Source organism: Trachemys scripta, chromosome 3, assembly GCF_013100865.1.
Source record: "Trachemys scripta elegans isolate TJP31775 chromosome 3, CAS_Tse_1.0, whole genome shotgun sequence".
Taxonomy (NCBI): domain Eukaryota; kingdom Metazoa; phylum Chordata; order Testudines; family Emydidae; genus Trachemys; species Trachemys scripta.
This window is the reverse complement of record NC_048300.1, coordinates 7,510,925-7,525,683: the sequence shown is the minus strand read 5'-3', so window position 1 is coordinate 7,525,683 and position 14,759 is coordinate 7,510,925. Positions and strand designations below refer to the sequence as shown.

At 44.0% G+C, this 14,759-nt stretch overlaps 1 protein-coding gene across 1 annotated transcript; it reads left to right on the top strand.

Moving 5' to 3' along the window:
• Positions 1-701: 701 nt before the first annotated feature.
• On the top strand, positions 702-14,483 carry SEC23B (SEC23 homolog B, COPII coat complex component; the record flags this gene model as incomplete). The annotated part of the gene is given in 14 exon segments (XM_034764055.1): positions 702-846; positions 1,785-1,943; positions 2,811-2,926; positions 4,385-4,508; positions 5,599-5,679; positions 6,179-6,268; positions 6,873-6,979; positions 7,148-7,301; positions 9,654-9,731; positions 10,049-10,210; positions 10,714-10,800; positions 11,646-11,801; positions 12,654-12,719; positions 13,903-14,483. Coding segments are annotated over 14 exon segments (1,615 nt in total), but the record flags the coding sequence as incomplete, so codon positions are not given.
• Positions 14,484-14,759: the final 276 nt, after the last annotated feature.

Below are 14,759 nucleotides of genomic sequence, written 5' to 3'. Positions count from 1 at the left end.
TCCTGGCCCGTTAGGGTAAGCCGCTAGCGGGCCTGGACGTTTTGTTTACATGGAGTGTTCACAGGCACGGAGCCCCTCAGCTCCCAGTGTCCGCGGTCTGCCGTTCCCAGCCAACGGGAGCCGCGGGAAGTGGCGCGCTGGGAATGGTGAACTGCGGCCACAGGGAGCTGAGGGGCTCCATGCCTGCAGATGCTCCAGGTAAACAAAACAACAATGTATTAGATATTCAATTCAGTGATTCCATAGAGTTTAAAATCATCAAATTTTCGTGTAGACCTGTTTATAAGCCGACCCCCACTCTTTGATGCGTCACTTTTTTACCCAAAATATTCGGCTTCTGAACGAGTATATACGGTACTTAGAGTGTAAGCAGAGACTGAATGATTAGAAAAAGCGGGAGTTTGTTTCCAGATTAAATTGTGTTTCCCTGTGTTGGGTCCCAGCTCATGTGCTCTCTTTCACTCACTCACTCCTAAAGCTCTCGTTCTGTGGCCAGCCCTCCTATGCATTTTGGTGGAGTAGCTTTTCCAAGTTCTCATGCTATGTGTTCTTTGTATCTTGCTCTGATCAAATTGTTTATCTGTGCTTGTGCCTGTTGTTTTGAAAACTTCAGGTGTGTGAGGTGCATTACTTTGGTACAGTTTTTGGCAGCAAAGACCAAACCAATAGGATTTATAATTGTTCATTTTGAATTCTTGCAGGTTCCTGCAGCCTATACACAAGATTGACATGAACCTGACAGATCTTCTTGGGGAACTACAGAGGGACCCGTGGCCAGTGACTCAGGGAAAGAGACCCTTGAGATCGACTGGAGTAGCTTTGTCAATTGCTGTTGGTTTATTGGAGGTAATCCTAATTCACTCTTAATGTGCGATTACCTGGTAAATTAAAATCTTATGGGGTTATGCTATGCTTGGCCAGTATGTCTCAGGATTTGAAAGACTTGGTCCGTGGCCTGATTGCATATCAATAGGGCCTACCAAATTCACAGTCCATTTTGGTCAATTTCATGGCCAGGGGTTTTTAAAATTAGTTAATTTCATGTTTTCAGCTGTTTACATCTGAAATTTCATGGTGGTGTAACCATGGGGGTCCTCACCCAAAAGGTGGTCGGGGGTGGGGTGGGTCACAAGGCTATTATAGGTCATGGAAATGCCACCCTTACTTCACAGCCAGAGAGGAGAGGACGTGTTTTTCATGGCCGTGAATTTGGTAGGGCCCTACGTATCAGACATGAGTGTAGTTTGTCATATCCCTTAACTTTTGAAATACCTATTTAACTTTGTTATGGGAAAATGACCCAACTTGATGCCTCCTGGGGTGTGATGCTGAGGATAGTTATGCTTAAATAATATTTGAAAGGTGTTTGTATGAGAGCATTCAGGAATGTCAGAGATATTTACAACCAATATTTGGCTTTGAGATGCATCAGGGCCTCACCCCATCTTTGTGGAATCATACACTGGTTTTGTGGATAGATCACCTGAGGCACAGGGGGGAAGATGGGAGCAGATACAGTCCTGCTTCCTGGAGTGGGAGCATGAAATCTGAGCTGCCCTGTGTTTAGAAATGGACAGTAGTGCCTCAGTCCCCACTATTCCATGTCAAGAAGGCAGGAATTATTTATGAAGGGAGCACCCAAACACCTCCATCGGAATCAGCCCCCTGATGTGCTAGGTGCTGTACACAGAGGTTGACACAGACCTTGCCCCAAAAAGTAGATTAAAAGTATTGCTGTCCTTTAATCTGCCCACCTCTAAAATAAGGCTTTAATTTTATTCTAGGGCACGTTTCCAAACACAGGGGCCAGAATAATGTTGTTTACAGGCGGGCCACCCACACAAGGGCCAGGCATGGTGGTAGGAGACGAACTGAAAACACCCATTCGTTCCTGGCATGACATAGAGAAGGACAATGCACGGTTCATGAAAAAGGCTACAAAGGTAGGTCTTGCTGTCTGCTAAAGCAAAGACACTGCTTCTGCTGCACAAACGATGTCGTGGACCTGCTGGGTATAACCAGTTTGGGTGTCATGGTGTACGTGGTAGCAGCACAGTTTTACCAGCTCACGGCTCTAAGCCGCCCCTATGGAACCAATAGCTAATCCTAGGTCTGTATTGGTGAGCTGCGCTTCACCTTACTAACTCCTTTGTGTGACTTTACTAGTGACCAGCACGCTGCTGCTTCGTGGCCCTGAGGCCTCTATGCCCCAACATGGACCTGGGTCTCCCTCAGGGGTACAGATGCTGCTTTCTTCAGCCAACTACCTAGGTCAAAGTATAAGGCTGGGCTTTGTTCTGCCAGGTCCCAAACAAAAGGCTAAGTCCCTCAGTCGCAGTCTGCATCCAGCACAGTTCTTTCTCCAGAGAACAAGAAGGTATTTTAGCATCTCTTCCTCAGCCATTTGGAGAGCAGAAGGATCTGACCCTCAGTTCCAGGAGTATCCTAACCTGGCAAGAGAGAGTTTGCTTTTCCCGCTGAGAACCAGTCAGTCTCCAAATGCCTCCTGGGTCGTCTTGACACATAGCTAAGAGGTTCAAATGTGCTGCATTTACTCTGAATGTACAGTGCAGTTTGGAGATGGTAGCAAAGGTCATAGCAGTGAAAAGCAAGCTCTAATGCAGTGCTCGTTGTGTACTGTGGCTCTGGGATTTGGGGCCCTTACTTTAGGGGTGGTATGTCACCATTAAAATAGAACATGCTTTCCCCAAGGGAAAATTCCTGCGTCGGCTCCAGCTGTAGAACCCGAGGAAATCCTTACATGCCGGTTGGAATGTTTTAAAAGCTCTGCGTGCCCTTTGTCTCCACAGCACTACGAGATTCTAGCTAATCGCACGGCAGCCAACGGCCACTGCATTGATATCTACGCCTGCGCTCTCGATCAGACTGGCCTTCTGGAGATGAAGTGTTGTGCAAACCTCACCGGGTATGTCCTCAGCCCTGAGCAGTGAGCAAGCACAGCCCCGTCTTTTGGGGTGGAGGAGTGGGATAGGAAATGATTAGTTTGATATAAATGTATGGAGGTGAGCAATTGTTGTCATTTCCCTGATTCTAAGCATTAACAGTCTGATCTTGTGTCCATTGTATTCAATGGCAAAGCTGCCCTTGACTTCAGTAGTGCAGGGTTGTACTTCAGGGCAGCTTGCGTGGGATGAATTTTGATGCAGTCAGTGGCAAAGCAGATGTCCTGTTTAGAGAATGGTGATTTAATGTTTTAACCAACTCCTAAACCCTGGATGCTGTCTTTTCCACAAACACGTTTTATCTCACTGAGACTTAGCAAGTCCAGAGGGGAGAGTTGAAAGACAGATTAAGCAGTCACATTATGAGCGGTGGCATTATGAGCATAATGTTAAGTGCTTGCACTGTGTCCTGCAAAATGAAATGTTCTGCAGGGACCAGGAGGGCTTGGTACTAGGGCACTGGATTGAATTTGCTTCAGGGTAGTAGCAGAGTTATAATTTCTTACGGATACTTGGCCTCTCTGAGTCAAGAAGCTAGTGCCAAGAGTCATTGCAGTCCCTAGTGGGCACGTATCCCCAGGGCATGCTGCTTCCAAACACCATCATAATTTGCACGGAGTAGCACCCTTGCTGGTGGCATTTGCAGAGGTGCCAACCACTACCTGCATTATTGTAGGGACTGCCTGTCTCTTTAATCTGCCAGTTGAGATCTACTGGGCCAGTTAACTGGGAAGTCCCTATGTTGGTCTTTCTGGAGGCAAAGTGTTTTTGATAGAAGACTCTTAGCTCTAGAATTGCCTTTCCTTTGTGTGATAGACTGTCAGTCTGCGCTACTGGGTCCTATCCATTTACTCGGGCTTTTTCTGGGGAGGTGAGTTAATTAGAAGAGGATTTAGTTAGTGGTTGTTCATGGGCTGGGGAGTTCTGTAATGTGTCAAGCATCATCACCGCTAGGGCATCAAGTAGTTTGTGAGTTAGGTGCACTGCATGCATTGGAAAATAAACAGATAAAGACAGAACTACCCTCCAGCCCTAGAATTAGGTTTCCCCAGTCTCCATTCTAGCACACAGATGGGGAAGACTGCACTGCCATTGCAAGAACTGTTCTGTGGCCAAACAGACAACTCCCTGGCTGTCAATCTAACCCCTTTCATAAACACTTACTGTACTTTCCATTTTTGTATTAACTCAGAACTTGCTCCTTTGTGCCTCGCCCCTGGGGGTGGTGCCAGCATGTTCAGATTTGAGGTTTGGAATGCTTCCATCCAGTAGCTAGTTCCTTACTTTGCAATTCACCATGGAAACTTTTTAAAATGGTGTCTGTCTGTCTGTGTGGTGGGTAAAGGATAGGAGAGAGACATCCTTTGCGAGTCCGTTCCAGGTACTTGTTGTTTAGTTCCCTTGTCATTTTCCCTTCCCAGGGGTCACATGGTGATGGGGGACTCTTTCAACACTTCTCTCTTCAAGCAGACCTTCCAGCGGGTGTTTAGCAAAGACTTCAATGGAGAATTCCGAATGGCGTTTGGTGCTACGTTAGAAGTGAAGGTGAGAGATGGGGCTGATTAAAGAGAATGAACAGATAAATCAGTAAAGAGCACTTCGATTTAACAGGTTAAATAGCTGGTTCTGTGTAGGATATAAACAATGAAATACTTAAGCTTATTTTGCAACATGTAACATTTTAGTGAGTTATTTCAAATTTCCAGTGGCTCTCAGTGATGGAAGCAGCAACCTTAGAGCGCCTGTGTGTTTTGAAACCACGCCTGTTTGGAGGGAATTCCAGCCCTGTCTTGAGGAAGTTCTAAGATCCTGACACTTAGTATCTTACCTAACGCCTCAGCCCTCCAAGCTGTTCCATGCAGGCAGATCCCTGCACTTGGTGCCCAGCCCCACTGACTTGAAGCACCCATGTCCCTTGGGCTGCTGGAAGGAAGGATATTTCTCTCTGGTCCCATCCTGGAGCCTGTTGAATAGTGAGTGGCTTGGCCTCTGCTACTCTCCCTTTCCCCTGCCTCCATTTTTGGCATTTTCCTCCCCACTCTGAATAGCTCCAGTGCCTGCCTAGGCTATTGCTTTTGGCTTTCCCAGGCAGCAGGAGAAAGAAATTGACCAGATTCTTGTCACTTTCACAGATAATGGATTTATTGGGGTGTTTTTCCTTAGGGAAAGCTTAATCTTTGCAGAGATGAATGGCTTAGCCCTACTCGCCCACACTTGTCAAGTAGAATTTCCTACTCCCACAGGCAATTGTGGGCTTGTGTTTTTTGTTTGAAATCTGATTATGTAGATCAGAGGTTCTCAAACTCTAACCGCAGTGTGGCGTTCAGAGGAACAATCACGTGGGCTACATTTCCTCCCCTTCATGATTGCACAACATCCCTGTGGCAACTGCAACACTAGCTGCCCTGGGAAATTAGTAGATGTGGTCTAGCTGTCTTTTAATGTAACTTAGCAGCTGGAAAGGAGGAGGAGAAGACAGCCCTATGTGACCTGCGAGCTTTCTGCAGAGCAGTTTGGGAACTTCTGATCATCAATGTCTTTTCTGATTAAAGCTGAGCGGCTGATTTTTCTGTCACTTCAGATGTGTACTTTGTTTGACCGATTTGATTTTCAAACTTTTCTGACCCTATTTTAGACTTCTAGGGAGCTGAAAATCTCAGGGGCTATTGGACCATGCGTATCCCTAAACGCTAAAGGACCATGCGTCTCTGAAAACGTAAGTCACTGACGTGGAAAATCTTTTATAAAGAAGTAAATAAGCAGTGCAAAGCCTTTTGGCTAGCCCTGTGGTCTGACAGCAATGCTGGGTTCTGTCAAGGAGGAGAGACTGGTTTGGGAGTACTGTAGGGTTCATCTCCCCAGGCTAGAGGAAATTGGGTGCATTGTGGAGGTGAAATGCTTGGTCTTTGAATGGGGGGGGATGGAGGGGGGTCTCCTGCAGGACTGCCCTTAATGTATCCCACGGATGGCTGACCAGTGGAAAGAGATGACTGGTGTCCTTGGAGAAGACAGCTGAATCTGGCTTCAACTGTTACACAGTAAAGCTTTCATTTAATTATTTGTTTTCAGGTTCATTTTTGGACTTTAATTTGTATCTAGAAGGTATAAGATCCAGTAGAGGGCACGTGCTGAGTCTTACCTTTGGTCACAATTTAAAGTGATCTTAACTTATCCTGCACTAGAGAAAAAATCACTTTCTTTTGAACCCTCTCCAGGAACTTGGTATTGGAGGTACATGTCAGTGGAAAATCTGTAGCCTTGATCCCAGTTCAACTCTTGCCATATATTTTGAAGTGGTGAATCAGGTCAGTCCATTTTTTTCCCCTCATTTATGTACAGTTACAGCATACTGTTGTCTATAGTAGCCATCACCTGCCTAGTAGATCCACGAAGAGTAATTACAATGGTCCCTTTGTAACATATGAGATACCTATTAACAAGCTTCATAGCTAGAAAAAACAGTCTCACACAGACTGCATTCATGCTCCTACTTGCTTTACTGATGAAAAGCACTATAGAAGAGCTAAGTAATAAATGTTTTTACCCTGCACAATGACTCTGTTGTTTCTCTCTTTTCTCTTCCTTACCTGTTATATTTATTCAGTCCTGCCAACTCCTTCCATGTGCTATTTTCCCACTGTTGTAGGGATGATAAACTGCTCCCATTCTTTATTGCCCAACTGTTAGCAAAGTAGCTAATGAACCCGCCACCCCCATGCTTACTCTGGGCTTGCTTAATACTCCTTATATTTTCCAGCAGCCCTGAAAAATGACATTCTTGAGCAACGGGACTCAAGCTTGCAGTTATACTCAGGCTTGACGTATAATGCACTGCAGTTCTTTTGCTGTTCTGTAACTCTACCCTATCAACTCTTTATGAGAGTAACACTTTATTCCTCTGTTTTGCAGCACAATGCACCGATACCTCAGGGTGGCAGAGGCGCCGCGCAGTTTGTCACTCAGTATCAGCACTCCAGTACACAGAGACGCATTCGAGTAACCACCATTGCCAGAAAGTGAGCTCCATAGGCCAATCCCTACTGTATTGTAAATATAGTCTATCTTTCTGCATTTTTCCAGCCATCTGGGTGGATTGGACGCAGGGTGTTTTACCTGCCTGGCATGAGCCAGTGTTTGTACTTGGTAAAGATGCATGTGTGTCGCACTAACTTTCCTATTATCAGTTGGGCAGATGCACAGAGTCAGCTCCAACATATCGAAGCGGCGTTTGACCAGGAAGCAGCTGCAGTGCTAATGGCGCGTCTGGGAGTCTACAGAGCTGAGTCGGAGGAGGGACCCGATGTACTGCGATGGCTAGACAGGCAGCTAATCAGATTGGTAAGTGTGATGGGCGAATCTCAGTGGGTTAAATCTGAAATAGTATAAACGTCAGTTCTGTTTACACCTAAAACGCTACAGCTGCCCTGCTGTCGCTCTTCAATGTAGACACTCACTGCAGGGACAGGATGGGAGGCTATTGCTGTAGTTATTCACCGCCCCGAGATGTAGTACCTAGACCAGAGGTGGGCAAGGTACGGCCTGCGGGCCACACCAGCCCGCGAGACCGTCCTGCCCGGCCCCCGAGCTCCTGGCCCGGGAGGCTAGCCCCAGCCCCCTCCCCTGCTGTCCTTCCCCCCCCCCCCCCCCGCAGCCTCAGCTCGCTCGCCCCACTGCCCTGTGAACTCCTGGGGCAGCACAGCTGCAGAACCCGGCCTGACCTGGTCTCTGTGCTGTGCGGTGACAGCAGTGGTGGCACCGTGGCCCGGCTCCAGCTGGGTGGCACGGCTGTAGCACCGCCAGCCACCGGTGCTCCAGGCAGCGCAGTAAGTGGGGCGGGGTTGAATAGAGGGCAGAGGAGTTCGGGGTGGTGGTCAGAGGGCGGGGGTGTGGATAGGGGTCAGGGGGAACAGGGGGTTGAATGGGGGCAGGGATCCCAGTGGGCAGTCAGGAAGGAGGGGAGGTTGGATGGGGCAGCAGGGGGCAGTCAGGGGCCAGGGAGAAGGGGTGATCGGATGGGGCCGGGGTCCCGGGGGGCCATCAGGAATGAGAGGAGGGGTTGGTTGGGGTGGCGGGGGGCAGTCGGGGCAGGGGTCTGGGTGTGGTCAGGGAACGGGGGTGTGTGTGTGGATGGGACAGGGGTCCTGAGGGGGGGGCTGTCAGGGAACAGGGGGGATTGGATGGGGCAGGAGTCCCGGGAGGATGGGGCGGCAGATAGGAGGTGGAGGCCAGGCCACGACCGCCTCCCCTAACCGGCCCTCCATACAATTTACGAAACCTGATGCGGCCCTCAGGCCAAAAAGTTTGCCCTCCCCGACCAAGACCAATGGAAGAATTCTTCCGTCAGCTCAGTGTGTGTATGCTGGGGCTTAGCCACGACTACAACTCTCAGGGATATCGGTTTTTTCACACCCCCCCCCCCCCCCCCGAGAGACATAGCTATGCCATGTAAGATTCCATTTTAGCAGAATCCTCTAGCCCACATGGTTATATTACAACACCAGACAGCCTCCAACTCTTCTACAGGGGCCAGAAGTCCCAGACGCCTAAATCTCCAGCTGTGCCCCAACGGCTTTTAGGGCTGGTCTGTGCTAACAAAGTAAACTGACCCAGCTACATCGCTCATGGGTATGAAACTCTACACCCCGAGTGATGGAGCAGAGCCAACCGAAGTCCCCTCGTAGATGGAGTTAGGTCGATGGAAGAATTATTCTTTCAACCTAGCTACTGCCTCTTGGGGAGGTGGATTAACTACAGCGATGGGAGAGCCCCGCCTGTCACTCGGCTAAGTGTCTATCCTGAAGTGCTGCTGCAGAGCCGAAGTTGTGCTGCCATGGCATTTAAAGTGTACACGTAGCCTATAATGCAGCTACGTTGGGTTAGTACAAAAATCTGTGGCATGTCCAATACTGAAAAGGTGGGGTAAATGTAAAAGAAAAGTGAATTGAATACTAAAACAAATGCGAGGGGCTGGCTACTGCACTTATTTGCAGTGTTCATTTGCATATTTCAGTCATTAAAACCATCAATTTTCAATGACGCTGCTGCCGAATTTCCAGTCTGCTGTCACAGAGCCAAGGAACATTGGGCCAGCCAGTGTTTCGTAGCATATAAGACACCTTGGTCATAATGAAGCCTATGTGATGTGATATACAAAGCATTAAATGAGACCCAGCTATCAGATCATAACTGATCCAATACAAAACATTAATTTCTTGGAAGCAATTTTTTTCCCTTTAGATATTTTGAATCTGACGTTTGTACTAAGCTTGTGATATGTATTTACATGCTAAAATATGATAAGGGAAGATGGAGTCCAATCATTACTCCAGCAATAGCCCCACACATTAGTGACTTAATTAATAATGTGATAAGAACATAAGAACGGCCATACTGGGTCAGATCAAAGGTCCATCTATGTCAGTATCCTGTCTTCCCACAGTGGCCAATGCCAGATACTTCTGAGGGAATGAACCGAACAGGTTAATTATTGAGTGATCCATCCTGTGTCATCGAGTCCCGGCTTCTAGCAGTGAGAGGTTTAGAGACGCCACATTGTGTAATGTTTCTCTGTATTACCTGTTGGTATTCTCTTCTTATCGGGTTACTCTGTACAAATTCTTACAAATACAGAATGTGTGAAAAAAACAAACAAACCCCCAGAGATTAAAATATACGCATTCCTTCCAACAGTGTCAGAAGTTTGGACAATATAACAAGGATGATCCGAATTCCTTCAGACTGTCAGATTCATTTTCTCTGTATCCCCAGGTAAGGACTCCGCTTTGTATAGATATGGAAATGTGGAAAAAGGCAGTTACAGGCAGAAATGTCAATAAAATACACAATCATGATTATTTGATGATTTTTAAATTTGTTGTGATGCAAGTCAACACCCTGGCTTGTAGTTAAATGCTGTAAACGACTGGTAGATGAAGCTTCCAAAGAGTTAATTAGAGGAAAGACTTTGGCAGTAACTTATTGTACATTCAGACTGGACTTGTGACTAGGGAGGTTAAAAAAAAAAAAAATCCACTGATTTTTTTTTTTTCTTTTCTTTTCTCATTCATCTTTCTATGTAAATGTAGTTTATGTTCCACTTGCGACGATCTCCATTTCTTCAAGTGTTTAACAACAGCCCGGATGAATCTTCCTATTACCGGCATCACTTTGCCAGACAAGATCTGACCCAGTCCCTTATCATGATCCAGCCCATCCTTTATTCCTATTCTTTTTCTGGACCCCCCGAGGTAAGTCATTCACTTGCTGTGTTGAGCAGAGAGCTTTGGAACAACCCTTAATGGTGTCTAGTCAGTCATCACAATGGTATTGTTTTATACAAATAGTCCAGCTTGTAGTATGGTCTGCCTTTAATTAGAGTAATTATTCAGAAAAATATTTGTATTTCAAAGACAAGGATATTTTTTTAAAATTCTAAAGTTGTGAACATACAGTAAACATCATATTATTTCGATGAGAGATTCTTGTCCAAGATCATTTCGACTCAAACTCATGTAGTTGAAATATAGCTTTTCTATGCATTCGGTTTCCTGCAGCAGCTGGTATCTTTATGATTCGTTCCGCGATACTGGTGTCATTGGCTACACTCTGAAATTTGCTTATTCAGACTGATTAGCGCTCTCTTGATTCTGTTGTGTACCGCTGCAGTTCAGTTATCTATTGCACTGAACTTGAAGTTTAATACAGTTCTGAGGGCCTCACGGTGACTGACTTCTCATCTGATCTTTCCCAGCCTGTGCTTTTGGACAGCAGCAGCATTCTTGCTGACAGAATTTTGCTGATGGATACTTTCTTCCAGATTGTAATCTACCTTGGCGAGGTAACGTGCAAATCGTGTGCCTTTCTCTTGTTACCCTGCACTGTTACTGTGTGTGTAAAATGAGCTGTTTGAAAAGCTTGGGCTAGTGTAATGACACCAGTGTTAATACCCCTGCGATATTGCCTCTAAAGGCATGTCAGTTTTCAATGGCTCAGTTATCTGCTACCTGTTTTTCTAAGAGATTTGTTCTCTGCGAGAGAGATGCACACAGATCTAATTAGTATGAACGTGAGTTGTATGTACACCTGAGTCAAGCAGGAGGATAGATCTTTCAGTGTTGTCTGAAGAAATCATCACCTTCCTGTAATGTTGCAATTTGAGCCAATCAGCTGTTTTGGTGAAATCTCTCAAGGGAAGGGGTAAATTTGTATGTGAGTGGAGCAGTTGTCAGGTATCTGTAGCCTTATAAACTGTACAAGAAAATGACTATGGCCATGGTATTTAAGTCTTAGTTAAACTCAGAAATAGCAATTTTTAACAATGCTGTGCATATCCCTCATAAATGTATCTTTTGATAACCAATCGTTTCAATTTTATTTTCAACAAATTGCTCTTGCAGCTCTACAGAAATAAATGTAGATATTTGGCTGAGTTTCTCATCTTGTTAGTTAGCTCTTTATTTGAATTCAGGATTAGACAAATACAAAGTAATTGACTAAATAATAAAAAGGTGTATCCTGTAACATTCTAGTCTTTTAAAGCAAAGACACAGAAGTTACAAAGTGAGGGGTAACATGGAGACTTCTCTCCTATCAGAGGGGTAGCCGTGTTAGTCTGAATCTGTAAAAAGCAACAGAGGGACCCTCTGTTACTTCTCTCCTACTTTCTCTTTTTTCCTCCAATAGACGATTGCACAGTGGCAGAAAGCTGGCTACCAAGACATGCCTGAATATGAAAACTTCAAGCATTTACTGCAAGCCCCATTGGACGATGCCCAGGAAATATTGCAGACTAGATTCCCAATGCCGCGTTATATTAACACTGAACATGGAGGCAGTCAGGTATGGCAAAGCCTTATCCAGGAGCACACGTGTATTAGTTTTGAATGAAGCGAGTTCATAGCTTTAGGTTTAGTCGTTAGCTGATTCTGTAGACTAAATAACTTTGCAGTAATTCAACCCTCAAAGTGCACAGCCTGTATGTATATCTTTCCTTGTGAGCCCTTACCACTAATAGTCTGTTTTAAAAGCGTACTTTAGAAATTGTTCATGGGACAGGCCTTTGAAATAAAAGGGTGCAAAAAAGAAAATGCTCAGATCAAATACTACATGGAGAATAAATGATTGTACATATCAAAACGTATCTAGCTTAGGTAATGCATTCAGTGCAACTTGGTTTGAATCACACTGGATTAGAAACCTAGTCATGGCATTCTCTTTTCCATAGCCTATGGCAACATTCATAACTAGCAACGAGTGGGAATACTTGTGCCTCGCAACAAAAATGGGTATAGTCCATATGCTGTTGGTAATAAGAAGCCATTTAGCTTTATCTTCCTCTTATTCCCTTCTCGGCTTATTACACCCTATAAAAGCGGCATAACTGCCACATCAGTTAGCAGCAGTAACTGAGGTCCAAAAATATTGGTCAAATGTTAGCTATTACAGTGATCAAGAGATGAAAACCATTGCATCATTTGGTTACCATAGTGATATCCATAATAGTTACTGCATTTGAACTTTAATGGGACATCCGTTCAAGTTAAATCAGAAAAATATATTCTCTAAACAAGGGCTTGAAAGCAAAGGCTAGCCAGACTGCTGTGGTGACCTGGGGTGTGGTGATAAGTCCTGAGGGAGTTGATATTCTTTATTTTAAAAACTATTTTTGTAATATATATATTTTTTTTATAGGCCCGCTTCCTCTTGTCTAAAGTGAACCCCTCTCAGACTCACAATAATCTCTATGCGTGGGGACAGGTGAGTTATGGAGGAATTACTACTGTTGGAGGAAGGACAGAAGTGTGTATATATAAGATGCACACATTTTTTTATTTTTCCCCATTCTATTTGTTCTCTAATCACATAGCAGTAGGCTATGAACAGTGGCTTGCTTTGTTCCTGTGGATTGCTTTAGACCTCTCCTGCTTCTCCCCTGGCTAGCAACTTTCACAGACATTGATGCCTTGATGATTTGAAATTGTCATGTTTTGTGACAATGTAACAACAGAACTGGCAGTGGAATTGCTGGGTGTTGGCTTTGATAGTCATAGTATTTAAAAACTGAGAAATGTACAACTCAGTTCTGAGGAGCCAGATTTTCTTTAGAACCTAGACGTACATCATGTGTTCATTACAATAAATATCAATTGATTAGAATATACTAGCTAAGCTAGATTAACAGGGAACAATTAAATGAACAAAAATAACTTGCACATTCAGGATAACCTTTTCAAATCTGGATGTCTAAAGTTAAGCTCCTAACTTTTTTTTAAATTTAAGATCCTAAATAAAGGTAATGTGATAATTAGTGGGAACAGTAATCTGATTGTTAGGTCCTGAGCACCTATAGCTCTTGCCGACTTCAAAGGGAGCTGCCAGAGCTCAGCAACTCTGAAAACCAAGCTACTTTGATTTAGGGTGCACTTCCAAAGCTTCAGGCAGTCAGGTTTGAAAAGGTTGTCCACAATATCTTATTGCTCTACCCTTCACTAACTGGTCTGATACCATGAGATCACGATCACAGCTGGTTTACATTAGTACTCTGGTACTATAGAGCAAAAATATTAATAATAAATGAATCAGTCCACCAGGTATAAGTGTACCGCATCTGAATATACAATGTGCTTGATTTTGTCACTCTCCATTCTTCCTCTACCTTTATTTTGTCCATGTAAACTCTCCGGGGCAGGGATACACAGGTTGCTTCATGAATAATAATAAATATTTAATGACTATATATTCTTTTGGGAATCCACAACATGGAATTTTATTGTTGCTTTTGTTACCAAGCAGCATCTTCCCAATATATCCTCATGCAATTGATTTAGCGGGCAATTAGGATAGGGCACTGATGCCCAACATCCTTTCAGAACAGTCCTAGTGGTAACCATGTTTGCTTTGTTCTTACAGTTATTTGCTAATTTATTTTATATTATTGTAGGAATCGGGATCTCCCATCCTAACAGATGATGTTAGTCTCCAGGTGTTCATGGATCATCTGAAAAAGTTGGCAGTGTCAAGTGCATCATAACTTTGACTTAACAAGGAAGTGACAAAAGAAGCAAAGAATTACCGGGATCATGGTGACATTTAACAGTGTGGAAAAACTTAACTACATTCCTTTCCCTCTTTGAGATCAAGGCTTTTAAATATTACACAAAACAAATATTCAAGGGGAGTTTTGTACTTAGTTCTTTTAGTTTTTAATTTATTTGTATTCCTTTTTTATGTGATCTCTCTGAACTTTATTTTTTTCATACATTGCAGCCCAAGGATGTTTTAGCTGATACAGCTATTAATACATTTTTAGATTAATTTTAATGGCCTGTGTGTAAAATCATTAAAAAACAATAACTTGCCTTTCAGCAGCTTCATCAGGTATCGGGAGACTGTACTGATGAAAAATAAAAGTGGAGGAGGAGAGCATTAATATTTAGTGCTGGACTGAACTTGTTGTGTGTGCATGTATGCTGAGAGGTTGACTTTATCACACAATAAAGTACAATATGAACTTGAACTTTTTCTTTGTTCTGGAGATCTTGGAATGCTTCATCTTGTTACTTCATCATGTTAAGACTCAGACCTGCTCCTGTATATAGGGTTATGCTGATCAAAAACACAAGGACTCTATCTAAATTACCTTTATTAATTTCCAGCTCTGTTGTTATCTAAATTGACTTGCATTGACTTGTAATTACAGGAATTTAATATTGGCTTTGTTGAATGTAACTCTTCTTTTATATAGATCAAAAACTAACATTTCTTGCCCAGAATATCAGAGAATTTGAGGTTTTTTTT